We start from the raw sequence: 20,936 nt of genomic DNA, 5'->3' as shown, positions 1-20,936 counted from the left end.
ATGTACAACCAAAACATTCGATACAATTGCTGCATTCATAACAGTCCCCACAACTGTCCAAGGTATTTGAATTTTGGCAGTAGTATGAATTAAAACAAGCCACGCAATTTATACATCTACCGAAATTGTCGCAAGTGGAGCAGTTATTACATCTGGCGCAGTCGTTACATTTGTGGCATTCATGGCATTCTTTACAATTGTACATTGAAACAAACAGTCAGAATTTAAACAACGAAAGCAATCGTACAAATCTACTGAATCGATCGAATTTCTCGTGTCTTTGCAGAATTTGCAGAAATAACAATTAACGTTTGATTTATGGTCTACCATATCCTTTTATATAGATTCTTTTTATTTTCCTCATTTTTTCTAACAACTTGACTTGACATGTTTTATATATATTGTTATTTTTATATATAGTCCGTTTATTTAAGGTGGTTGTAAACTGTGAGATGTCACGAGTTCAGGCAGGAAAAGCGAGGGAAATCCCCTTTTTTGTTTGAGAGTCACGGGGTCAAAGGTCTAGGTTGTTTGTGCGAGGTCGGTGCAGGCAGGCGCACGTCGCGAGTTGTTGACAAAAAAAGTACGCCGGGGCCAAAATGTCAAGGTGAGTGAAGTGGGAAACCCCGGCGCGGGTGGTGGAAAGTGGTGGAAAGGGGTGAAAGGGAGTGAAAGGGGAGGTGCTCCATTACTGTCTTATGGACTTTGGACTTATGGACTTTTAACTCCTAAAACAAACTTTGGGGAAACAGTGTAGAAAAAAATTTTGTTCACATCGAAGTTGCTTGTGGACGGAGATGGAAAGGAGATTCATTGTTTGCATTAACATATTTTACACACAGAAGTACTATATAGGACACATTTGTTCATTCGTATCATGCTCTCGACGTCTCAGTGGGCATTATGTGTACGTGTTTGTCACAAGTCAGTGATATTTTACGCCAAGTGTTTGATTAATTTAAAGACACAAACTGTATGTTGCCAAGTTGGCCAAATTTCCTTATATATGCCCTTTTATGCAAAGTAAGGTGCGGTCCTGTATGGTTCACACCCGCATGGGTACACACCAGGCATGGGGACCTGAATAGTGTCTTATAGTGCCTGCTCACTGAGGCGTTGTCCAGCAGTGGTAGCCTTAAATACTGGGGTGTGTTTCTGTGTGACACACACTGACAGGCCTGTGGTGCGATAGCATACGTTTGAGCGACAGCTCTGAAGCCAGAATTTTATTAAGCTTTCAACCTTGTTAATGTGGATTGGAAATCCAGTGTTGGCGGTAGCCATAAGTTGGGAGAGCGATTTGCTGCCCCAAATTTTCAGGAGAAAAGTTTAAAGAGGAAGGGCAGGCTGTGACAAGTTTCAGTGTGCTGTAAGACCTCATGAGCCAGTATATACTGTAAGTGTTCTTTTTAATTATTTTCTAATATTTAGCCATTATGTTTTGTCTGGTATATGTAAGTGCTACTACTATAAGTGCTACTTTATATCTGTAATAATGGGGAGTTCAAAAGCCAATTTTAGTGACCCCGGCTAAACCCAATTGTCTCTCTCTTCTCCATGATATTAATAAATATCAAAAACAAATGAGAACTGCATTCCTGATGTATAACAAAGTTCTGAAAGACAGGCCTTTCAAATCTTCATCCACATGGCACCCCAAATCCACTTAAAATTCAACTCTTGAGAACTAGTGTATTTGGAAGCCACCAAGATGAAACTACATGTAGCTCACATCCGTATGAGAAACACTTGAACCAACATGTCCAAAGCCAAATAGGCAGCTATTTCCAAACTCAACCCATCTGTTGTCATCAAACCCTATGACAAAGGCCGTGGCATTTGCATCATGAAATGAGAGGACTACCTAAAAGTCGGTTTCAAACATCTTGACTCCCACCACTATGAAAAAGTAAACAGGATTTCAGCCATGAAACCTCCCTCAAAGTTCACAATGTCTGAACCAACATGCTGAAAAGCAAGCACATAGACAAACACACCTTTGCTTACCTTGACCTGCTTGGACAACCCATCTCCTGCCCACCATGTATTTTCGTCCCAAAAAACACAAAACATCCCCACTGGGTGAACCCTTTGTTGGCAGGCCTATCATCAGCGGTTGCACAAGCCCAACAACCAAAATCTCTGAGCATGTGGAGTATTTCCTCCTTCCAATAGTAACCGCCAAAAAAACATATGTCCATGATACAACGGACATCCAGCGGAATCTAGAAAAGGAAAACTGTCCCCAAAACTCAATCCTAGCAAGCATTGACATTGTCTCCATGTATACCAACATTCACCAAGCACAAGCTATCGAACCGGTATGCAAGGCCTATGATACAACCAATTTCAGCTACGCCATTCCCAAACCCCGATCCACATACATGTATATCTGTACTCTCCTGGAACTTGTTCTAGGTTGCAGTTATTTTCAGTTTGGAGGAAGTTCCTTCAAACAGAAAATTGGATGTGAAATGGGTTCAGTAGCGAGTCCAGAAATTTGCGATATACATGTACGTGTAGCACTACGTGACTTGGAAATCTCAGCCCTCATGGATCAAATCCTTTTGAGGGCAAGATTCAGAGATGACATACTCATCATCTACAAGGTCCATCTTGATTCCTTCATCCAAATTGTCCACCATCTGAACCAACTGCATCAAATTCCCTCAACTCCCTCAAATTTACTTTTGAGGCATCTAAATCTTCCATCACCTACCCGGACCTTACCATATTCAAAGGTCCGCATTTCCGCAAAGCTGGTACCCTGGATACTAAAGTATTCATGAAACCAATGGAAACATTCCAATACTTAAAGAACTTCATCCCATCCACAACACGTATTCCACGGCTTTATCAAAGGTGAAATCCTGAGATATGCCAGAAATACAAATAATAAGGATGACTTTCTAATAAATGTGAAAAGTTTCAAGAAAAACTTCTAACTCAAGGCTATACCCAAGCCAAATTTCTGAAGTCGATGCAATCTATTCATTTCCAACAATGGAAATCTTTAATTCACACAGAACAAAACGTGAAGGCAAAGAAAGAACTTACCTCATCTTTACCACTACACACAATCAACGAGTGAATTACAAGGATGTCAGAAATACTCTTCTGGAACATTGTCACCTTATTTCAAGCAACCCACGCCTCAGAGAGATTTTCCCTAAACCTCCACTTGTTGCTTACAAAAGCGCCAACAACATCCAAAAAAACTTGTCAGAGCCAAACTCAGCCATGTAGAAAACAACCAGTCCTCTACACCTGAAGAACATGATGACACCCTTGATATCCTAGTTTCCTTATTGGATGAACAAAACCCATCCAACTAAATTGTGTTGTTAATATCATATCCCATACAGACGGCTACCCAAATTTCCCGTCTTGTGAGTGCCACTCACTCAGTAAAACCATACCTGGATTCCTCAGGAATCGTGCGACTGATGAGTCCCTGAAGGGATGAACATGCATTCTCACTAGTATCAGGTAAAATACCCCTACCCAACTCACTGCTTCGGTAACCATGGCACCAATTTTATATAAGTCAGTTCCTCCCCATTATTTTTGCCCTCTCGAGACTCCATTTTAGTCTCTATGTGGAAATCAATCAGACAAAAATAAACCTTCAAATAAACAGTTGCTTTTATCCAAGTGTATTCCCACATCAATCTATAAGACAGCGCATCTCTGAATGGGATAGAGCCATCACTTCCTCATCCATACAAACAGCAAGGGATTACTGCATTTGTCAGTGTCACCCCTGGGGTGGGAAATCCATCTGACCAGCAGACTATGCAGTTATACAATGTCAAGCATCCTCGACAGAGAGCAATAAACCAGGCAATCATCAAGAACTTGATGGTTGGATTTTTTTGCCACGTCCATCGTCAGGAATGCCCACTTTCGAGACTTTATGAAAGTTATCTGTTTTACATTGAGGGGGCTTAGCAGTGAGGCCTTACCGTTCTTCCCCGGGGAAGTCTGCTGGAGTCCGCAAACTTTTTTTTAACAAAAGGGCACTTGACAACAACGACCGTATGCAGCAAGAACGGTGTATGTTAATCTACAAACATGAATATTCCATTTGCTCCGCGTTCAGAACACCCTGCGCAAATTTAGGTCAGGCCATTTAAATATCAATGTCAACTGGAAAGTCCGCGATCGGAACAGCTGATCAAAGACCTGTGTGTACCGGAGAGCCCCACCAAACCGCAATCGGAACGACATGTTCATTCATGGTTGGCCATTATGCTACAATTTGAATTTGGAACTCCTGACATCAAAAATTGGGTGTTTCAGTGATGACAGTAGGCCCATGCAACTAGTTGAATGTACGTGCCCAAAACTGCACAGTGGCTGGAGTACCTGCCAGGCCCTGCAGAGATGCAGCGCAGCACTGCACTAGGTGTACATAACATGCATTTGCGATCGCCTGTTCAGAGCAACCACACGCTGGCCATGTAAAGTTTGTTCACACCGAGCTAGACTAGTCGGTTTGCACACACTACACAACGTGACAGTCGTGAGCGACCACTACCTTGTCTCTTTTCTCCATGGTATGGACTAGTTGAGTCATGTGGGCCAAGTGCCAGTGCATCACAGCCATGACTAGTCCGATCTGGCACAAACATGATCCTTCTTGCTTGAAGATATACTGTATTTATTCATCAGCGGGGCCATGCATCTGTGCTTTAAGCTTTGAGATTGTTGCATTTTTATGCATGTCTGTGGGATAAAAAAAGGATTTGCAATGAATGTACACACCATGGAAGAGTCTTGTTTACTTGCCAGAGATTTTATTTTAATACAAATCTGTGTTTCATTTTGTAATGTGTGATTCCAAACTGTTCCCTGTAACTCCTCTGCCATCAAAAGTTGAGTTCATTCACCAAAATAGGGATCATTTATTGTTTTCTGTATTTCATTTTTAATGCATAAAAGTTTGTGAAATGAACAAGTTTTGTTTGCATAAAGTAATAATTACTGTACGTTCTGTGCAAAGTAATTTAAAACACTTTATTCATTATAAGCTTTCCAACGTTGTTTATGTAGAAATAGGGTTTCATACCTCCCTTGAAGAAAATGAAAATGTCCAAGTCATGTGAACGTGACTGATCATCCAGGATGCACCTCATACCTTGACATACATTATGCATGTTTGGAAACCATTTGCATTCAAGTGATCTACTCATATGCTAAATAATAAGGGCACAATTTTGCGCCAAAGGTTTTGTGAAGTTGTTTTACTTCACATCGCATTTGCATGAAGTACAACTCAGAATTCACAGAAAGGCAGAATAATGGACCGTAATACAGGTTCCTTTAATGCCAGGTTCACACTGATAATGATGCCATAAAGCATTTTCTCCTATAAAATTTTCCAGGGGGCAAATATGTTCAACATTTGCCAACTCTTAAATAATCAGCGCAAACGTGAACATGATTTTTACGTAAGTTGGTGCCGAATTTGCGCTGCAAATTTTAAAACTAAACACCCAATGCACAAATTCGCAGCTGATGCTTCTTTAAGTCAAAACTGCATTTCAACACTGTAAAATCCACGGAAAGAACATAATATGTGAATGTTTCTCCAAGTCTATCATTTTGTTCCAACATCATCCTGTCCATGAAAAGAACGCAATATGTAAGTGTATCTCCAAGTCGATCATATTTTCCAACACCGTCCAGTCCGGGGAAAGAACGCAGTATGTAAATATGTCTCTGTGTCTTGTGACGTAGTTTCTCTGCAACAGTAGCGCCCAGCCGGGCCAGCTCATTAACTCTGTGTGCTCTCCAGTGCACACGAGCGTGCAGTTCATGAACTTTCCGGCCTCTTAGCAACGACAGACTTGCAGTAAAAAAGCAGGCTTTACGCAGGAGAATGGTAAGGCCTTGTTGGTAAGCCCCCTAATAATAAAGGTTGATGAGGTACATCACAGTTTCTGTAGAGTCAGTACCTGTAATTGGTGACTTAATGTTTTGCTGGGTGTTTCCCACTGTGACTGACGCTGTGCAAAGTCATGCTTGTATAACTGCTTTATTTTAATGGCTTTATTATAGCTCACATAGTGCAAATGGAAAAAGTTTTGGCTGAGATTTGCTGAATAACTGAATACCCCTTTCAATCCAAACACATTACCAAATTGGCCCCAAAGATAGAAGCTACATGTATCTACCCCAGTTTGGAAGGGCATGTGCCAGTAATCTGCATCATTTTGTGTTTCCATTGTTAGCCCATTCCTTTTCCATGGTTTGAGTGTTCATTTTCTAAATTTCAGATCATAAAGGCTAACCTGAAGAATGCTCTTGGTAAACAGAGCCCCGTACTACAGCATTTTGTGGATGGTACAGTGGATATCTCCAATCTAGATGGAATTGATGTTTATCATGTTTATACATAACATGCATAATAGTTCACATCGGAATTCCTGGAAATCAAGTTAAACGTGCAAATGCAAAAGCCATCACAGAGAGAGTGTGCAAGAGTCTTTAAAGAAACAAAATGTCAAAGCTGAGCAAGAAATCAACCAAAGCAAGAGAAGAAACAGCACACCTCCACTGACCTCACCGTCAAGTTCCACCTCCAGCATACTCTGCGGACAACAGTCACCACCCACCAATAACTCCAGTGATGACAAACTCGTTCTCTCACTGGAGTTAGAAAACACTGGACCCTCCAACGACAACACACCGTCAACCTCTCACCACCTCCTTGACACACATTTCAAATGGGTAAAATCCCTGGCAAAACAAACAACACAACCGCTGCCAGAAACCACATCACCTGTCAAATCCGACTCCTGTCCAGGGCAGTTGAGACATCAACCCTGCCACCTTCACATCACAGTTGCGGTCTGACAACTAAGACCACGCCGTTCCTCAGATACATGTACCACAGCTCATTTACCCAGCCTACATCCTCTTCGACAAGCTTTCGGATGCCAGATACTATGCCCAAGAAGAACTTGCTGATCTCCAAGGCCGTGACCACAGCACAGCTCAACAACTCTTGAGCTCCCTGACCTGGCCCCAACAAACCAAGAGCCTGAAGAGGAAATGACCCTATTGAGCCTGGCAAAACAACAAAAACCAAACGGTCTTTTTCAAGACCTCCACAAATTCAAAAAAGAGATTGGCTATTCACTCTCTGCTTTCCAATAACAATCAATCCTGAATATAACCCAACTGTTATATTCCTTATCCCAATCCCTAAAAAGATGGTAAAAAAAATTTCTTTAAGAAAACAAAAGATCACTCAGTCAACAGAAATCGAATAAATTTTCTGCTGAATGTAAATCTCTCAAAAAACCAGCCAATACAATTGGGCAGTTGGAATAATCTCTGTCTGTCCTAAAGTCTGATCCTAAACCTTTACTCTGAGGCGGAATCCCTAAGACAGACAAAGGCAGATAATTCATAAGGCAGTGGAGAAATATTTCTAGAATTCTCAATTATGCTTCTAATTTATTTACATTCAAACTCATCCTTCAAGTTCAAGTGATTCTTCTTTGTCAGGTGAGGTGAATTCAGCCTGCATACCCCCTCCGTTTATTCTAAGCCTCAAGATTATTGCTGCAACTGCACGTGTAGCTATTAAGACTGGTAGCCAGTCTACTGTCTGTACGTGGCCATCTTCGCTACATGTGACACCGGTACAATTATTATAAACCTCAATTCCTCAGGCTCTTCGTGTCTCTACTTGGCTCATTACTCCTTTTTGTCAGTTTTCCTGTCATCATAACCCTTCTTTCTAGTTCGTCATCATCTTCCTGCTTCTTCCTGGTGCCGGATCGCTTCTTCCCACAGGGCCCGTTCTGGAGGCGAACAGAGCACTTGAATGTGATGCTGGCTCGCCTTTTATAGATTTTTGGCAGGGCTGAAAACTGCACACGTACATGTATGCTGACAGGCTAAAAGTGCGTGTCGCACACATGCAAATGAAGTCACCCCACTGACAACGAAAGCACTGAGTACATGTACATGCATTTAAGTACACCGTTAATTTGTGTCTTAAATGTCAGGCACACATACATGTATACAATGGGCAAATTCAATGACACTGTGCATGTAATACGTATAGCGTTTCCACACGTACGCTTTACAAATCGCACCAGAATATAAAAGAAACAACACATTAAATAGCATTAGTGTTAAAATGGACGGCTTCTACACATTATGATGGAATTATTCTGTAAACAGTTGGCATTCTTGGTACGTTTGTGCAGCTAACAATGTTTGACTTGTCCACTGAAAAATCACTGAAATTGCACAAGTTCCACTTCTTTCCTGTCAGACACAAAAAAATGATTCCTGCCAACTTGGGAAGAATAAAGAAAAATGTATTTTTGTCACAATATATGAACAGAAATGAGAAACAACCAATATATCGACAATTATAGTCGTCTGTCACCATGAATAGCTTGAAATCCCATCTGTCGTCACTCTACGGGGAGCCCACCACGACCAAGGTCAAGCACTACGAACGAAATTCCATCAAGCGTTCCAAGAGCATCAACAACCTGACCTTCCTGAAACGATGCAGAGATTCCGACACCATTCCTCCAGGACTTCGCCTCCATGATCCCATCTGCAGCCGCAAGTCCAGCTCCATCCTCCACAAGGCAAGCCTTGCTCTACTCCGTCATCGCATCTGTTCCACCAGATCCAGTCTGGCATCATTGGATGAAGAGATCAGCGCAACACAAGACCAACTCAAGGCCACCATGTCCGCTGTAGATTTCAACAAGATTGAACGGCTCACCACCTCATCCAGCGACCACGCCTTCAAGGAAGCCCGCCAACGACAAGTCAAGAAATTCCTGAGGATGACTAGCCCCAAGAATACCCTCAGCAGCACTCCACCCAGGCAATGGGATCTCCTATATCCCTACGCCCTCGTACATCAAACCCCATGAGATGCTCAGTACCACCCCACCTTCAGTCCAAGGAGTCCTTCACTAAGCACACCGTAGTCAACATGAGTAAGCGCTCCTTATCCTCTAGCGAGGAAAAGGTTCTTGCCCTAGGCCTGAACTTTGCGCTTACTCCCCGGTCCCTGCCCAAGGAAGAGATTATCCAAGCCACTGAGCCCACTCTCCGCCGCCTTGACAAGACCACCGCCGATGAGATCCGCCTCGACATCAGCCAAGCCCTCCGGAAGCACAAGAACCCCAAGCCCAACACCACCAGAGAAGACCGTTCGGCCATCAAGTCCCTCCGCCAAGACAAATCCATCCACATCCTCCTTGTGGACAAGGGCAACGCCACGGTAGTCATGGACCGGGTTGAGTATGACCACAAGGTCAGGGATATACTCAATTCCGGCAGCTACCGTGAACTTCGAAGTGACCCCACGGCAGCCACCGAGAGAAAGCTGCAGCAGAAGCTTCTCTCCCTCCACCGCTCTGGGAACATCACAGAACAACTATACAGACAGCTACAGTTAAGGCCAGAGTAAAGGTTCACGCGATGACATGATATATTGATCACACACACGTTAGGCGCAATACACGTTCCTGATATATCATGCAGGGTGTCCTCAATACACGCACTAAAAAGGGTTGGCCCGACAACGGAAACGTGTATTGGGTAAACCGCACACGCTATGCATTAAGTGGTGTCACTGACTCGGACCTGTGAACGTGAAGCAGGGAAATGCTGCACGCTCGCAAACGGGCACTGCATTCCGTTCACCACAATTACATGCATGTTTGCATGTCTTTGAAATCGTGGCGTACGTGTTTAAACCACTTTTAAATTGAAGAGTCCAATGTTTAAAAATCCGATCACGATGCACAACGAACTACACTGAGTTGTCCAACGTGCAATAATGACCGTAAAATAATGCTTATGATATTGATCGGTGCACCCTTGGTGTAGATATTAATGTCACCAACAAGCAGTCTGTCCACGAAGAGTGCTGGCTTGATTTGATTCGGCACAACTGATTCACGAAATCTCATGAAATGGGATTAACGATCCACCTTTAGTGAAAAAGATATCTCTTGCCCCTCCGAAATGATCTGGATTGCACAGGATCACCAGGAATACTTTCCTGACGGGTCAACGTACAGAACATCTCCGTACATGGAAAAAGACAACATTAATCCACTGGGGCATCCATTTCTTCAGCCAGATCGAATCAACTAACACGCAGATGCAAAAGTCAAGCATTGAAATTCTTTTTCAAGAAAATGTTGGTCAAGGAAAAAAAAATACGCTCGTGACATCTGTACTATATTATTTTGCAGGACCTGCGGCAGGACGCCCTGACGAAAATGCCTGCGCCGCTCCGCTCCCCGATTTTGTCCACTGGATTTCCATTCTGCTATCCTAAGTTTCCAAAGTACGAAAATGTTTATTGCGCTACATTGGAATAAGTTTGTCGACATTTATATTGGAAATTATGCAGTACCGTCTTTAGATCTGGATACAACGTAGATAAACAGGGCCCAACAAATACTCCTCCGTCGTACCAGTATAGGGCATAGGAAAACAGAACGTACCATGAAGAAACTGAAGAACGATTTCGTAGTTTTGGATTGCAAAACCGATTCAGTCCAACTGCGGACGGACAATCCACAACTTAATCGCCCACATTGTGTGACGGAGATCCTTTGTATTCTTCAAAATAAAAGCTTTTAATGTAAACAGGATTGTCAAAAGCGTAGCTTCCATTTTCTCGATCGGTTTATAATCTGGATCAGCAAGTTCGGACAAAAATATCAAGCTAGAAAGTGAGAAATCGTACGTATCAGTCAGAACCACCCGAGAAATTCTGATTATCTGACAATGCATTTAATTTTGGTCGTGTAACGAAATTTTATTGACTCTGAAACAAAACTCAATTGCGTGTATGTTTTGAAAATTTCACAAATATTACGAACGAAAGCTTAACTGAACACGGACCTTCATCTCAATCCGTCTCTCAAGAACAAGCACGCGGACCGACTACGACCATACCACCGATTGACCAATCACGTACCCGCATAGCGCTGACGTCACAAAAAAGTTGATTATGCACGTGTAGTTCGGTAGGCGATCTGTATTGCGAACATTAACGAGGCCAAAAGTCTTTAGGATAAATTAAAGTGCCATTTTTAATTAATAGCCATTTGATTCAATCAGTCATTTTGTCGCAGGGAGAGCCAGCTTTGCCTTAATTACGAGTTTCATACAGTTCCCTCTGAATAAAAGCTAATCCACGCCGCGTCTGGCTTTCACTGGTACTACATGTATATTCGCTTCCTAAAATAAAAAAATGAAAAGGAATAAATTATTACAAGAAAAATCCTGCTTGTGAAAAATCAGCTTCTGATGGCCAAATGCACGTCCCATCAACTTTAGTGTTGTAAATTTGTTTTTAAGAACCTGAGGAAAGTGGCAAGGAAAAAGCCTCAGTCCAAATTTCCCCGGCACCCTCACCAAAAGCTAATACATCACATTTCCGACTGAAAAATGCTGGATTTTCGATGTATGTTGCAACGGGCGTAGTCTAGACCTAGCATAAAAATGGAAGACTAGGATTCCCCAGTATGAAGTCTTCTCATAATCACCTATCTGAAAAGAATTTCCACGGAATATAGTCTGCAAATAAACACGTAGTTTTGTTGGACACTGCCTTGGTACATGGTCCGCATGATGCCGTTATTATTGGTACCCTGTACCGAGACTAAAGACAGTGTGTATACTAGATGGCTAATCATGCGCAGTGGGACCAACTGACATTCAACTTGTTTAAGTCCTTACGTTTTGTTTTGTCAATTATCTGAAATAAAACATTCACGACTTATTTATTTCAGAAGAAAACACAGATATAATAATTAAATTAATTTTAGTCTTAATTATGACATCTACACAACTGCATATTTACGAATTTATACGTACATGGTCCTCAAATCACAAATGTGGGAAATCAGGTTAACTAGAGCAAGTTTTATCTGTTGCAAATCATCATGGCGGCATGTGGTAAACAATTTTTTGCTGCGCGGCGGCGATGCCTCGGATGTGGTTTATTTGCAATACTTTATTGGGCATGCTCGGGCTGATTTTAGGACATAGTAGCTATATCAAGCTGTATTCTTTCTAAAAAGCCTTTGCAAGGTGACATGTGGTTCTGGAATACAACTTTAATGAGCGATCGTCCGCGTGACACCCAGGTGAATTGTCAACTTCGGTGCTTACGCTGCCATAAATGTAAATGTATTTACAGTCATGGTCACGGTATGAAAAATACTGCTTTTAATTTGATAACAGATTTGGACTATTTTCAGCATGACTTTTCAGTAACAAACTTTTTTATCACTTCCATGCATTTTAATTCAGAATATTTTGAACTTTCGCCAAGGCTACGTGTAAGATAAAGAAACTTGGGCAATAGTTCTGATGGTAAGTTGATGAATTTTGTGTGTGTGCATGTATTGAGCTCATTTTTTTAAATCAGTTTAATTAGAATGTGCATTATTCTTTACAAATCCTTTCATTTTTTCCATTTAGGTGACAAACTGGCTAATGAGGAAAACCAGCCTTGATGATTGCTGAGGCGCAATACACGATCAAAGTCAAGAAACACTTAAAATGGACTTTTCTGTAATTTCTGATTTTTTCCGTTATGGAAAAGAGAACAAAGTTGTTGTGTGGCGTTACTTTTACTTGAGTAAGGTTATTGAGACAAGTTTAATGATAGATGAAAAATAGTTGTATCGATGTCTAATAAAGAAAAAAAATCGGGGATCGGGGGAAAGGGGCGGATGTGGGCAGTGATGCTAAGAATTTTCAGACCATGTTGCACTTACGTGTAGTCACGTGGATTATTCAGTGAGTTTCAGCCTACATGTATTTCCTTTTCTTTCAGAAAGTGGTTCAATGTTTTACGGCCATCAGATTTTTGTATCTTATTATAAATTTCTTCGGCTAGTTTGTGTCATTGACTTGGTTGTACTTTTTGCAAAAGTTACTTATTCGACAAAGTTTTGTAAAGCATTGAAGGTTTGTTCAAGATTTTGTTGTGACAAAAGCTTTTGAAAATAGTTGTAGCTCTTAAATTATTTATTAAAACCGAACAAGCACTTTTGCCAAATAAAAGCTAAAGCTTGGGTGGCATCTTCATCCAGTTCTCCAGCATTTGTATTGAACATCGATGTCACAGGAAGAGTTTGAAGGTTTGTAATCCTAAATGAAAAAAAGGTAAGTCAGAGATAGGACAGCATATATATTATTGCCACATCTTTTAAAACCGCATCTTAGAAAGGTACAGTTAACCTTTGGCCTAAATTACCGATTTCGAGCATACAAAAACCGGTTGAGCACTAACAGTTCGTTCATAAAAATGGTGCAGCTCGTATTTACCACAGTAAACGCTAAGCTTAACTCTAAACTTCCAGGGTGATTTTTGAAAGAACACTTCTCCATTCTTGCAAATTCCAGCGGTTGACCGTGTCAAGTGGAATAACCAGGCGACAAGGAAAACCCCAAATCTGATAGGCTCTTGATATTAGGTGAAACTTTGTGCTTGTTTCAACGAGACAGGTTTTCAGTTAATTGAACTATTAAGGCCAAAATGTTATTTTGGACATTTGCCACCCTCGATAAATACACGTACATGAATTCTTATATCTTTTCATCTCTAGAAATTTAAAAAGTGAATCAATGAACGTGTTAACCTGGTGTCTGTTCTTTCAATACCCAGAACATGGAAGTTCCTCAAGTCATTTACACCGTACTAGCGAGGGCTCAATACCACAAACTAAACCATGTTATGCACTCGTACTACTCTGTGATTCCCTTGCCCCATAAGGATTGTAAGGAATTGAGTTACAGACAAGAAACCAGGCAAAGCCAATCATTTACGAAAACAGTTATCCAGAAGACTCGGTCAGATCCACAGTTTGTTCTATGCATGAAATCTCTGTAAATTTTTCATGTTTGCACTGTTGGTAACGCGTATTTTAGGATTAGATATATTTTTCGTATATTTATTGTTTATTGTCGGGGATTTTCATCCGCTTTTCTCAAATGTTTGGGAGTTCGTGCAGCTGGGACCTGGGCACTAAAAATAATCTTTTTCAACATGTAAATTTGCTTGTTCGTAATTTTGCAGTTGGGTGTTCTCACACAGGTCGTCGAAGTATTTTCTGTTGCGTTTTCTCGTGTATCGTGCTGGGTCACACGACCAGGGCCGATAAATAAAGTGAAGAGGATTTATCTGGCCGCTGGGCCGCTACTCACTGTTCGTGGGGGGTTGTGGCTAGCTTCGATTACTGACAGTTTTACATATGTTTGTTCTCAGTCTCACACAGGACACACAAACACTTCCTTTTAGGCTGTGTGTTTTCGTGGATCGCGCTGAATATGGCCTGATAAATAAGTGAATTTGACACCAGTTTGCCGACCGCTTGGTCGTGTGTCGTCCAGTTAGGTTAGTTGGGTAAGACTTGGGTGCAAAATTACGTCCTTGTTCACACAAGTTTGAAGGTCATCATGATTTTTAAAGGAAATTGAAGACAGGGTCGGCTGCATAAAAAAGCATTCTTCGGCGATAGAAGCCAAAAGGTCAATCGGGTGGTTGGTCACCCGACCACTGAAAAAAAAAATCGTTTCACGATTTCAGTGATGACAGTCAACTCCACGTTTTGCATTAAATTCGCCGGGCATGACACGGTTTCCTTAAATTCAAAGAAATTACGGCTTTGCTTTCTGCCAAAAATCCGTTTGCATGATCATGCAGCTAGGCAAAATAATTATTTCAAAGAACGGTTTGCAAAATCATTTTGGGGATTGGGTGTATTTTTTTTTCTCGAACAAATTTTTATTTTTACGGAAACATTCTGTCGGCTTTTGTTCTCGTGAAGAGGCTACTTTGAACGCAGATAGCTTTGTTAAATGTGTGGGGGTTCATCCGGCCGCTGGGCCACTACTGCCAATTTTTTGTCCGTTCGGAGTAATTGAATCTTTGTTCAGGTCACACACTGCACTTTTGTTCTCACACTGGACACCAAAATATTGCCTGTGAGGCACTGCGTGTTTCTTTGTGTATCGCGCTGAATATGAGCAGATAAATATGTGAATTTGACACCAGTTTGCCAAGCGCTTATTCGTGTATCGTGTTCGGCGACGCACGCGGGTATTGCGGTTGACTGTAAATGGCTTGGGATTGGTTGGGGCTTAGTGGTCTCTCCGGGCTAACCGCAACTGCGTGTATTGCGTTCTTGCACACACGTTATATAGAGCGTGTCTTCCACTCCCTATACATGCACGCACGCGTTATCGTGTATCGTGTAAACCTTTACTCTGGCCGTAACTGTACGTCCATCCAACTCAAGATGCCCAAGATTCTTCAGCCAGCCCAAAATACACAAGAAAGAGACCCCATTACGCCCCATCGTCGCTTCCAGAGGAGGGCCTACCTACAACACTGCAAGACACCTAGCCAAGATCCTTCGCCCCCTAGTTGGCAACACCCAGCACATCAAGAACTCAGATGAATTCTCGTCCATCATCCAAGACCTCCGACTGCAGCCAAGCGACATCATGGTTAGCTTTGATGTCGTGTCACTTTTCACCAGCGTTCCCACCTCCGACGCAACCACCATAGCAACAGACCGACTCCAAGCCGACACCAGCCTGAAGGACCGCACCGACCTCACCCCCAGCCAGCCTCAACACCTCCTCACCACCTGCGTCGATTCTGCCAGCTTCAAGTGGCGGGACAAATTCTATGAACAAACAGCTGGAACCTCCATGGGATCTCCTATATCCCCGGTTCTAGCTGACATATTCATGGAAGAGTTCGAGCAGACCGCCATCGCCACAGCAGACCACCGCCCCAAGATCTGGCTCCGATACGTGGATGACACCTTCGTCATCTGGGAGCACGGACAAGACAAGCTTCAACTCTTCTTGGACCACCTCAACGGGCTTCACAGCAGCATCCAATTCACCATGGAACAAGAGCGGCATGGCTACATTTCGTTTCTTGATGTTGAGGTGTCCAGAAGGGAAGATGGCAGTCTTGCCCGGCGGGTTTATCGCAAGCCCACCCACACCGACCGGTACCTCAACAGCGCCTCCTTCCACCACCCCAAGATCAAATCATCAGTCAACAGAGCCCTCATCCGCCGAGCCTACAACATATGCGACCAAGAACACCTGCGCAAGAAACTCCACCACATCTCCACGGCACTCCAACACAACGGATACCAGCCCCAGCAGATCAAAACTCAAGACCCAAGATCAAGTCCCCCTCCCGGCCGTCGGGTCCCCTATACCCAAAGCCAACTAGATAAGGCCCCTAGTTCGGTCACTCTCCCCTACCTAGGACGTACCTCCCACCACATCCAGCGTATCCTGAGCAAGCACAACATCAAGATCCAAGGAATGCTGACTTCTTACAAGGACCGGCAAGATCCACACCGCCGACCAGGTGTATACAAGATCCCCTGCCAGTGTGGCAAAGTGTACATCGGAGAGACTGGTAGGGACCTCCCTACCAGGATCAAAGAACACAGAGCCCATGGCAGAAAGGGGGAATATGAGAAGTCAGCCATCATCAAACATTCCCACGCCGAAGACCACACCATCAACTGGGACGAAGCCCACCTCATCGCCAACATTGAACAGTGGTACCCAAGACGCATTAGAGAAGCCTTGGAAATCTCCAAGCACCCCACCGTACCTCAAGACATCGGCTTCTCCATCAGCGATATCTGGCAGCCCCTCCTCACCTCCCGGTCTGATGGGTCCTCTATACCCTAAGACTCCCCTCCCCCCGCCCAGGGTCTCCTATACCCAGGCAAACTTCCCCCACCACAGCCCATGACCAACTGACATGCATCAGTACCCAGGAGGATCCACCGTTCCACCTGACCACACAGCAGGATCCGTCACACTACAGTACCTCAAACCAGCATATAAGCCCCACTCCCGGTCGGCATCTCTTCAGTCTCCTGACGACGGACAGAGCACACTGTCCGAAACGTTGAGCCTCTCCGGTTCTTATCAGAACCACACAGACTCAAAAAGAGATATTGCATGGTGCTTACCGCAAGCTTTCCATCTTAATTATACTCTATTCAAACAAAACTGTCAGGGCCCAAACATGTATTTTCTCTTGGAAATACACACCCCCCGCTCACCAGGACAACCATTTGTGGGCCGACCAATCATAAACATCTGCACCAGCCTAACAGCAAAAATATAGGAGTTTGACTACTTCCTTAATTCTCCCCACAGCCACTGCACAACCCACGTACAGTACAGTATCGTTGAAAATTATCTGGACTCCTGCGTGAATCACACGACCCACGTGGACATTGTTTTCTTTAAAAAACTCCACGGCGGCTGGCAGCCGCTGGCTGCGGTGTGATTTGCACGCTATCAACGTGTCACTTGCGTGGACACTTTTCTTTGAAAAAATCTTCACAGGCGCCAAGTACGGTAGAAGACACCTGCTGCAATTTCCTCAGCTAGCTATATACATGTACGTCCCGTAAATACCAATAACATGTAACCCACTTCCAAGTAGGTTAATTTAAACGCTTACATGTAAGAGAGTACTATAACGGCATTCTACTGTAATTCAGCTGTTCGGTGCTTGTCTCCAACCTCCACCATAGCCAGCTTTGATTTCACCTGTAGCATTGTATTTTGCTCAAAACTGAGAAACATACTGTCTTGAGATTTTAATGCTGTCTTCCTCAAATAATCTGAATGTTCCTGAGAATTGAAAAACTTTTCTCTCAGACTGATTTTCCTCCACTTTCTATATTCAGAGATGCGCATGTTTGAAACCACAGAGAACAAAAACTTCCTGATGTGTACATGTACATGCACAAATACTACTTAATGAAGAAAGCTTGCAAAATTATTTTCCCACTACCAGAGAAAATCTGTGAAAATCTTTTCCCACTTGTGAGAAAAAGTGCAAAAATCTTTTCTCACTTGTGGGAAAATCTGTGAAAATCTTTTCCCACTTGTGAGAAAAAGTGCGAAAATCTTTACTCACTTGTGGTAAAATCTGTGAAAATCTTTTCCACTTGTGGGAAAATCTGTGAATTTTTTTTTCCATTTGTGGGAAAAAGCGTGAAAATCTTTCCCCACTTGGGGAAAAATCGGTGAAAATATTTTCCCACTTGTGTGAAAAGGTGTGAAAATATTTTCCCACTTTTGGCAAACTTTTTCACAATTTGTGAAATGAAAAGGAATTCCCTTGAAAGAGAAAAAAATGTGAAAATTGTTTCCCATTTTGGTGTTAACTTTCAATCGCAATGTACTGTAAAGGACTGATTTGTGCTTAAACTGAACAATTTTAATGAAATATTACTTCATATTTGGACTCTTAGGCATATTTCAAATCAAATAACAGACTGGAAAATACCCGATTTCTTCTTTCGTTCTTATAGTAATCCTGAGCCGAAGTAAAGGACTGCTCGTTCACTAGTGTTAAGAAGAAAAACGTGTTCAAAACCTATGGGGAAAAATTAAATATTCAAAAATCAACATAAAATAAGCTAATGATGTCATCATGACATCATCCTTTTGCAATAAATCTTGCATCAGGGTCTTTGTTGGCTATCACTTTGGCAACAATCAAAAATCTTAGTTACCAAAATTGTCGCTTGAAAACGTGTACAAAGTCGATGGGCTATGAACTCGTTTGCAGAAACACTGTCATGTGACGTGATCTGCACTTAAAATGAAATATTTTTATGAAATATTACTTCATTTTTGGACTCTTAGGCATATTTCAAATCAAATAACAGCGCGTTAAGAACCTGATTTCTCTTTCGTTCTTATAGTAATCTTGAGCCGAAAGGACTACTCGTTGACTAGTGATACGTCGAAAAACGTGTACAAAACCTATGGGGAAAAATAAAATATTCAAAAATCAATATAAAATACATGTCAGGTGATGACCTCATCATGACGTCATAAATTAAGCTTTTGGCATGTTCTTCATAAAATGGACCTAAATGCAACTCCGGATGTCATTTTTCAAAACTTCTAAAAGAGTGACTTTGATTATGTAAAATACAAATTAGCAGCTTCAGATTTAAAAAATGATTATATACATGTAGGGATAATTAGGCATAATATGTACTTACATGTAAGGTGGACATTTGGTTGGCTACCAGTGCAAATCAAATGGAATTGAATTCATTTAAAAATCTAAGTCAAAGTGTTTACACCAGAGGACTTGATTTCAAAACTTCTCTCAACAAGATGGAAAATTCAGTATATTTTTCAACTGATGTATTTTAAAGCACCTAAGAAATAACTTTTAAAAAATACATGAGCCACGAAAAAGAGAGCACAAAATTGACGGAAAATGATGAGAAAAGTTTGGCTCTCTTCATTCTCTTACAGTTTATAATCACTCTCACTATACCAACATATACCAACAACAGGTCTTGTATCTTTTGACCACCAAAAATTATCTTTAAGTTTGGCTGCATCAAAAATTTATAATGAATACACTACGTTCGTTGCGAACGTCATATTTGACAGAATTTCGATGACGTTCGAGAATTTTGACAGAAAATGCATGACGTTCGAGAATGCCGAAAATGCTGTCACATGTAGTGCTCGCAAATTCCATGCGCGATTTTCATTTTGCCGGTTATTTTGGAGATAATTCCGCTGAAAATAAAATTAAAATTAACAACTCTGAGCATTTGATTTTCATCATGAATCATATTTTTTGTCTCGAACGACATTTTATGGGGAAGGTTATTCAGAATGATGGATTTTCTTCTGAGAAAAATTGTTCCGAAGAGAAAAATTGAGGAGTGTCGCCATTCCATGGAGGAGCTCATGAATATCAAATAAAAAAGAGGGCGCACTATCTGGGTTGATGTCAAAGGTCAAACAGGCCACGATGCAGCAAAATGTTTCTCTAACGTCATCGGGAGAGATTGATGGAAGCTGCAAAATCGCCACAATCGGTATTTTGGACTTCGGTTTTCGGGAACATACATGTACTTGAAGAAAATGTGATCGGTCCAGTCGTAAAAGGATGATGGTTTGGCGGTGCTTTTTTACACTCTTTTTTAAAGCTTGTGTTGTACATCGATACATGGATTTTACTCACTTATTTTGCAGTTGATTTTTTTTTACACTAATGACAGAATCGAATGACATTTACGACTGCCAACTTTGGGACCCGATTAATTGTGAGAGGTACTTTTTAATTTCGTGATTATGGTTTTAATACATATATGTGTAAATGTTATCACCTTTCACCACATTTAAATCTGTGTAAAATAAACTCGGGGATTATCACTCCTCAGTAAATTCTATTGGCTCGGATTTTAACAGCGAGTTCATGTCCCTCAAAATTGCTCACGTTCGCCACTTTAATTAATTAACTCCAATTAAGTTGAAACGTTGACACGGTCATCACTGTTCCAGATATCAGCCATGACTTCCCTCATTACATCAAACATTGGAAATTAATTCACTGCTGTTCACTTCAGGAAAAATGAACTCCCAATTTTGAACATTATCTAATGGTTCATATTTTGAGGAACCTGCCTTATATATTTTGCATCATGGTCTTTGCTGGCTGTAACTACATGTATAATGATGAATGAAGATTGACAAGTAACCAAAATTGTGCCCTGAAAATGTGTACAAAGTGAATGGGCTAAAATAAATACAGTAGGTAAAAATCAATAATAAATAACTTGGTGACGTCATCACGACGTGATTATTTCAGTATCTCTTTGCCTTAAGGTCTGTGTTTGGTGTAACTTTGATGAGGATCAAAGACAGTCAAGTAACCAAAACAAAGCCTTGAAAATGTGTGCAAAGTCAATTGGATGAAATAAATATCAAAAATTCAATAAAAAATCACTTGATGACATATCATGACGTCATTTTCTGTGCACACCTTTGAACTAAGGTTCTTCAATGATGTAAGTTTGATGAAGATCCAC

At 41.6% G+C, this 20,936-nt stretch overlaps 2 protein-coding genes across 2 annotated transcripts; both read left to right on the top strand.

Annotated features, from left to right (window-relative positions):
• Positions 1-8,414: 8,414 nt before the first annotated feature.
• Positions 8,415-8,918, top strand: LOC147800493 (uncharacterized). The gene has a single exon (XM_087145971.1). It carries the CDS (start codon positions 8,415-8,417, stop codon positions 8,916-8,918), a length of 504 nt encoding a protein of 167 aa, XP_087002097.1.
• LOC147800492 (uncharacterized) lies at positions 8,915-17,469 on the top strand. The gene is made up of 4 exons (XM_087145967.1): positions 8,915-9,456; positions 15,324-15,861; positions 15,988-16,179; positions 17,425-17,469. The coding sequence occupies exons 1-4, from the start codon at positions 8,915-8,917 to the stop codon at positions 17,467-17,469; spliced, it is 1,317 nt and encodes a 438-aa protein (XP_087002093.1).
• The last annotated feature ends 3,467 nt before the right edge of the window (positions 17,470-20,936 follow it).

The sequence above is a fragment of the Acanthaster planci genome, linkage group LG01, assembly GCF_054643075.1.
Source record: "Acanthaster planci isolate LZ-2023a linkage group LG01, COTS_SCS, whole genome shotgun sequence".
In the NCBI taxonomy this organism is placed as follows: domain Eukaryota; kingdom Metazoa; phylum Echinodermata; class Asteroidea; order Valvatida; family Acanthasteridae; genus Acanthaster; species Acanthaster planci.
Note: the sequence above shows the minus strand (reverse complement) of the source record. Positions and strands in the feature narration are given on the sequence as shown.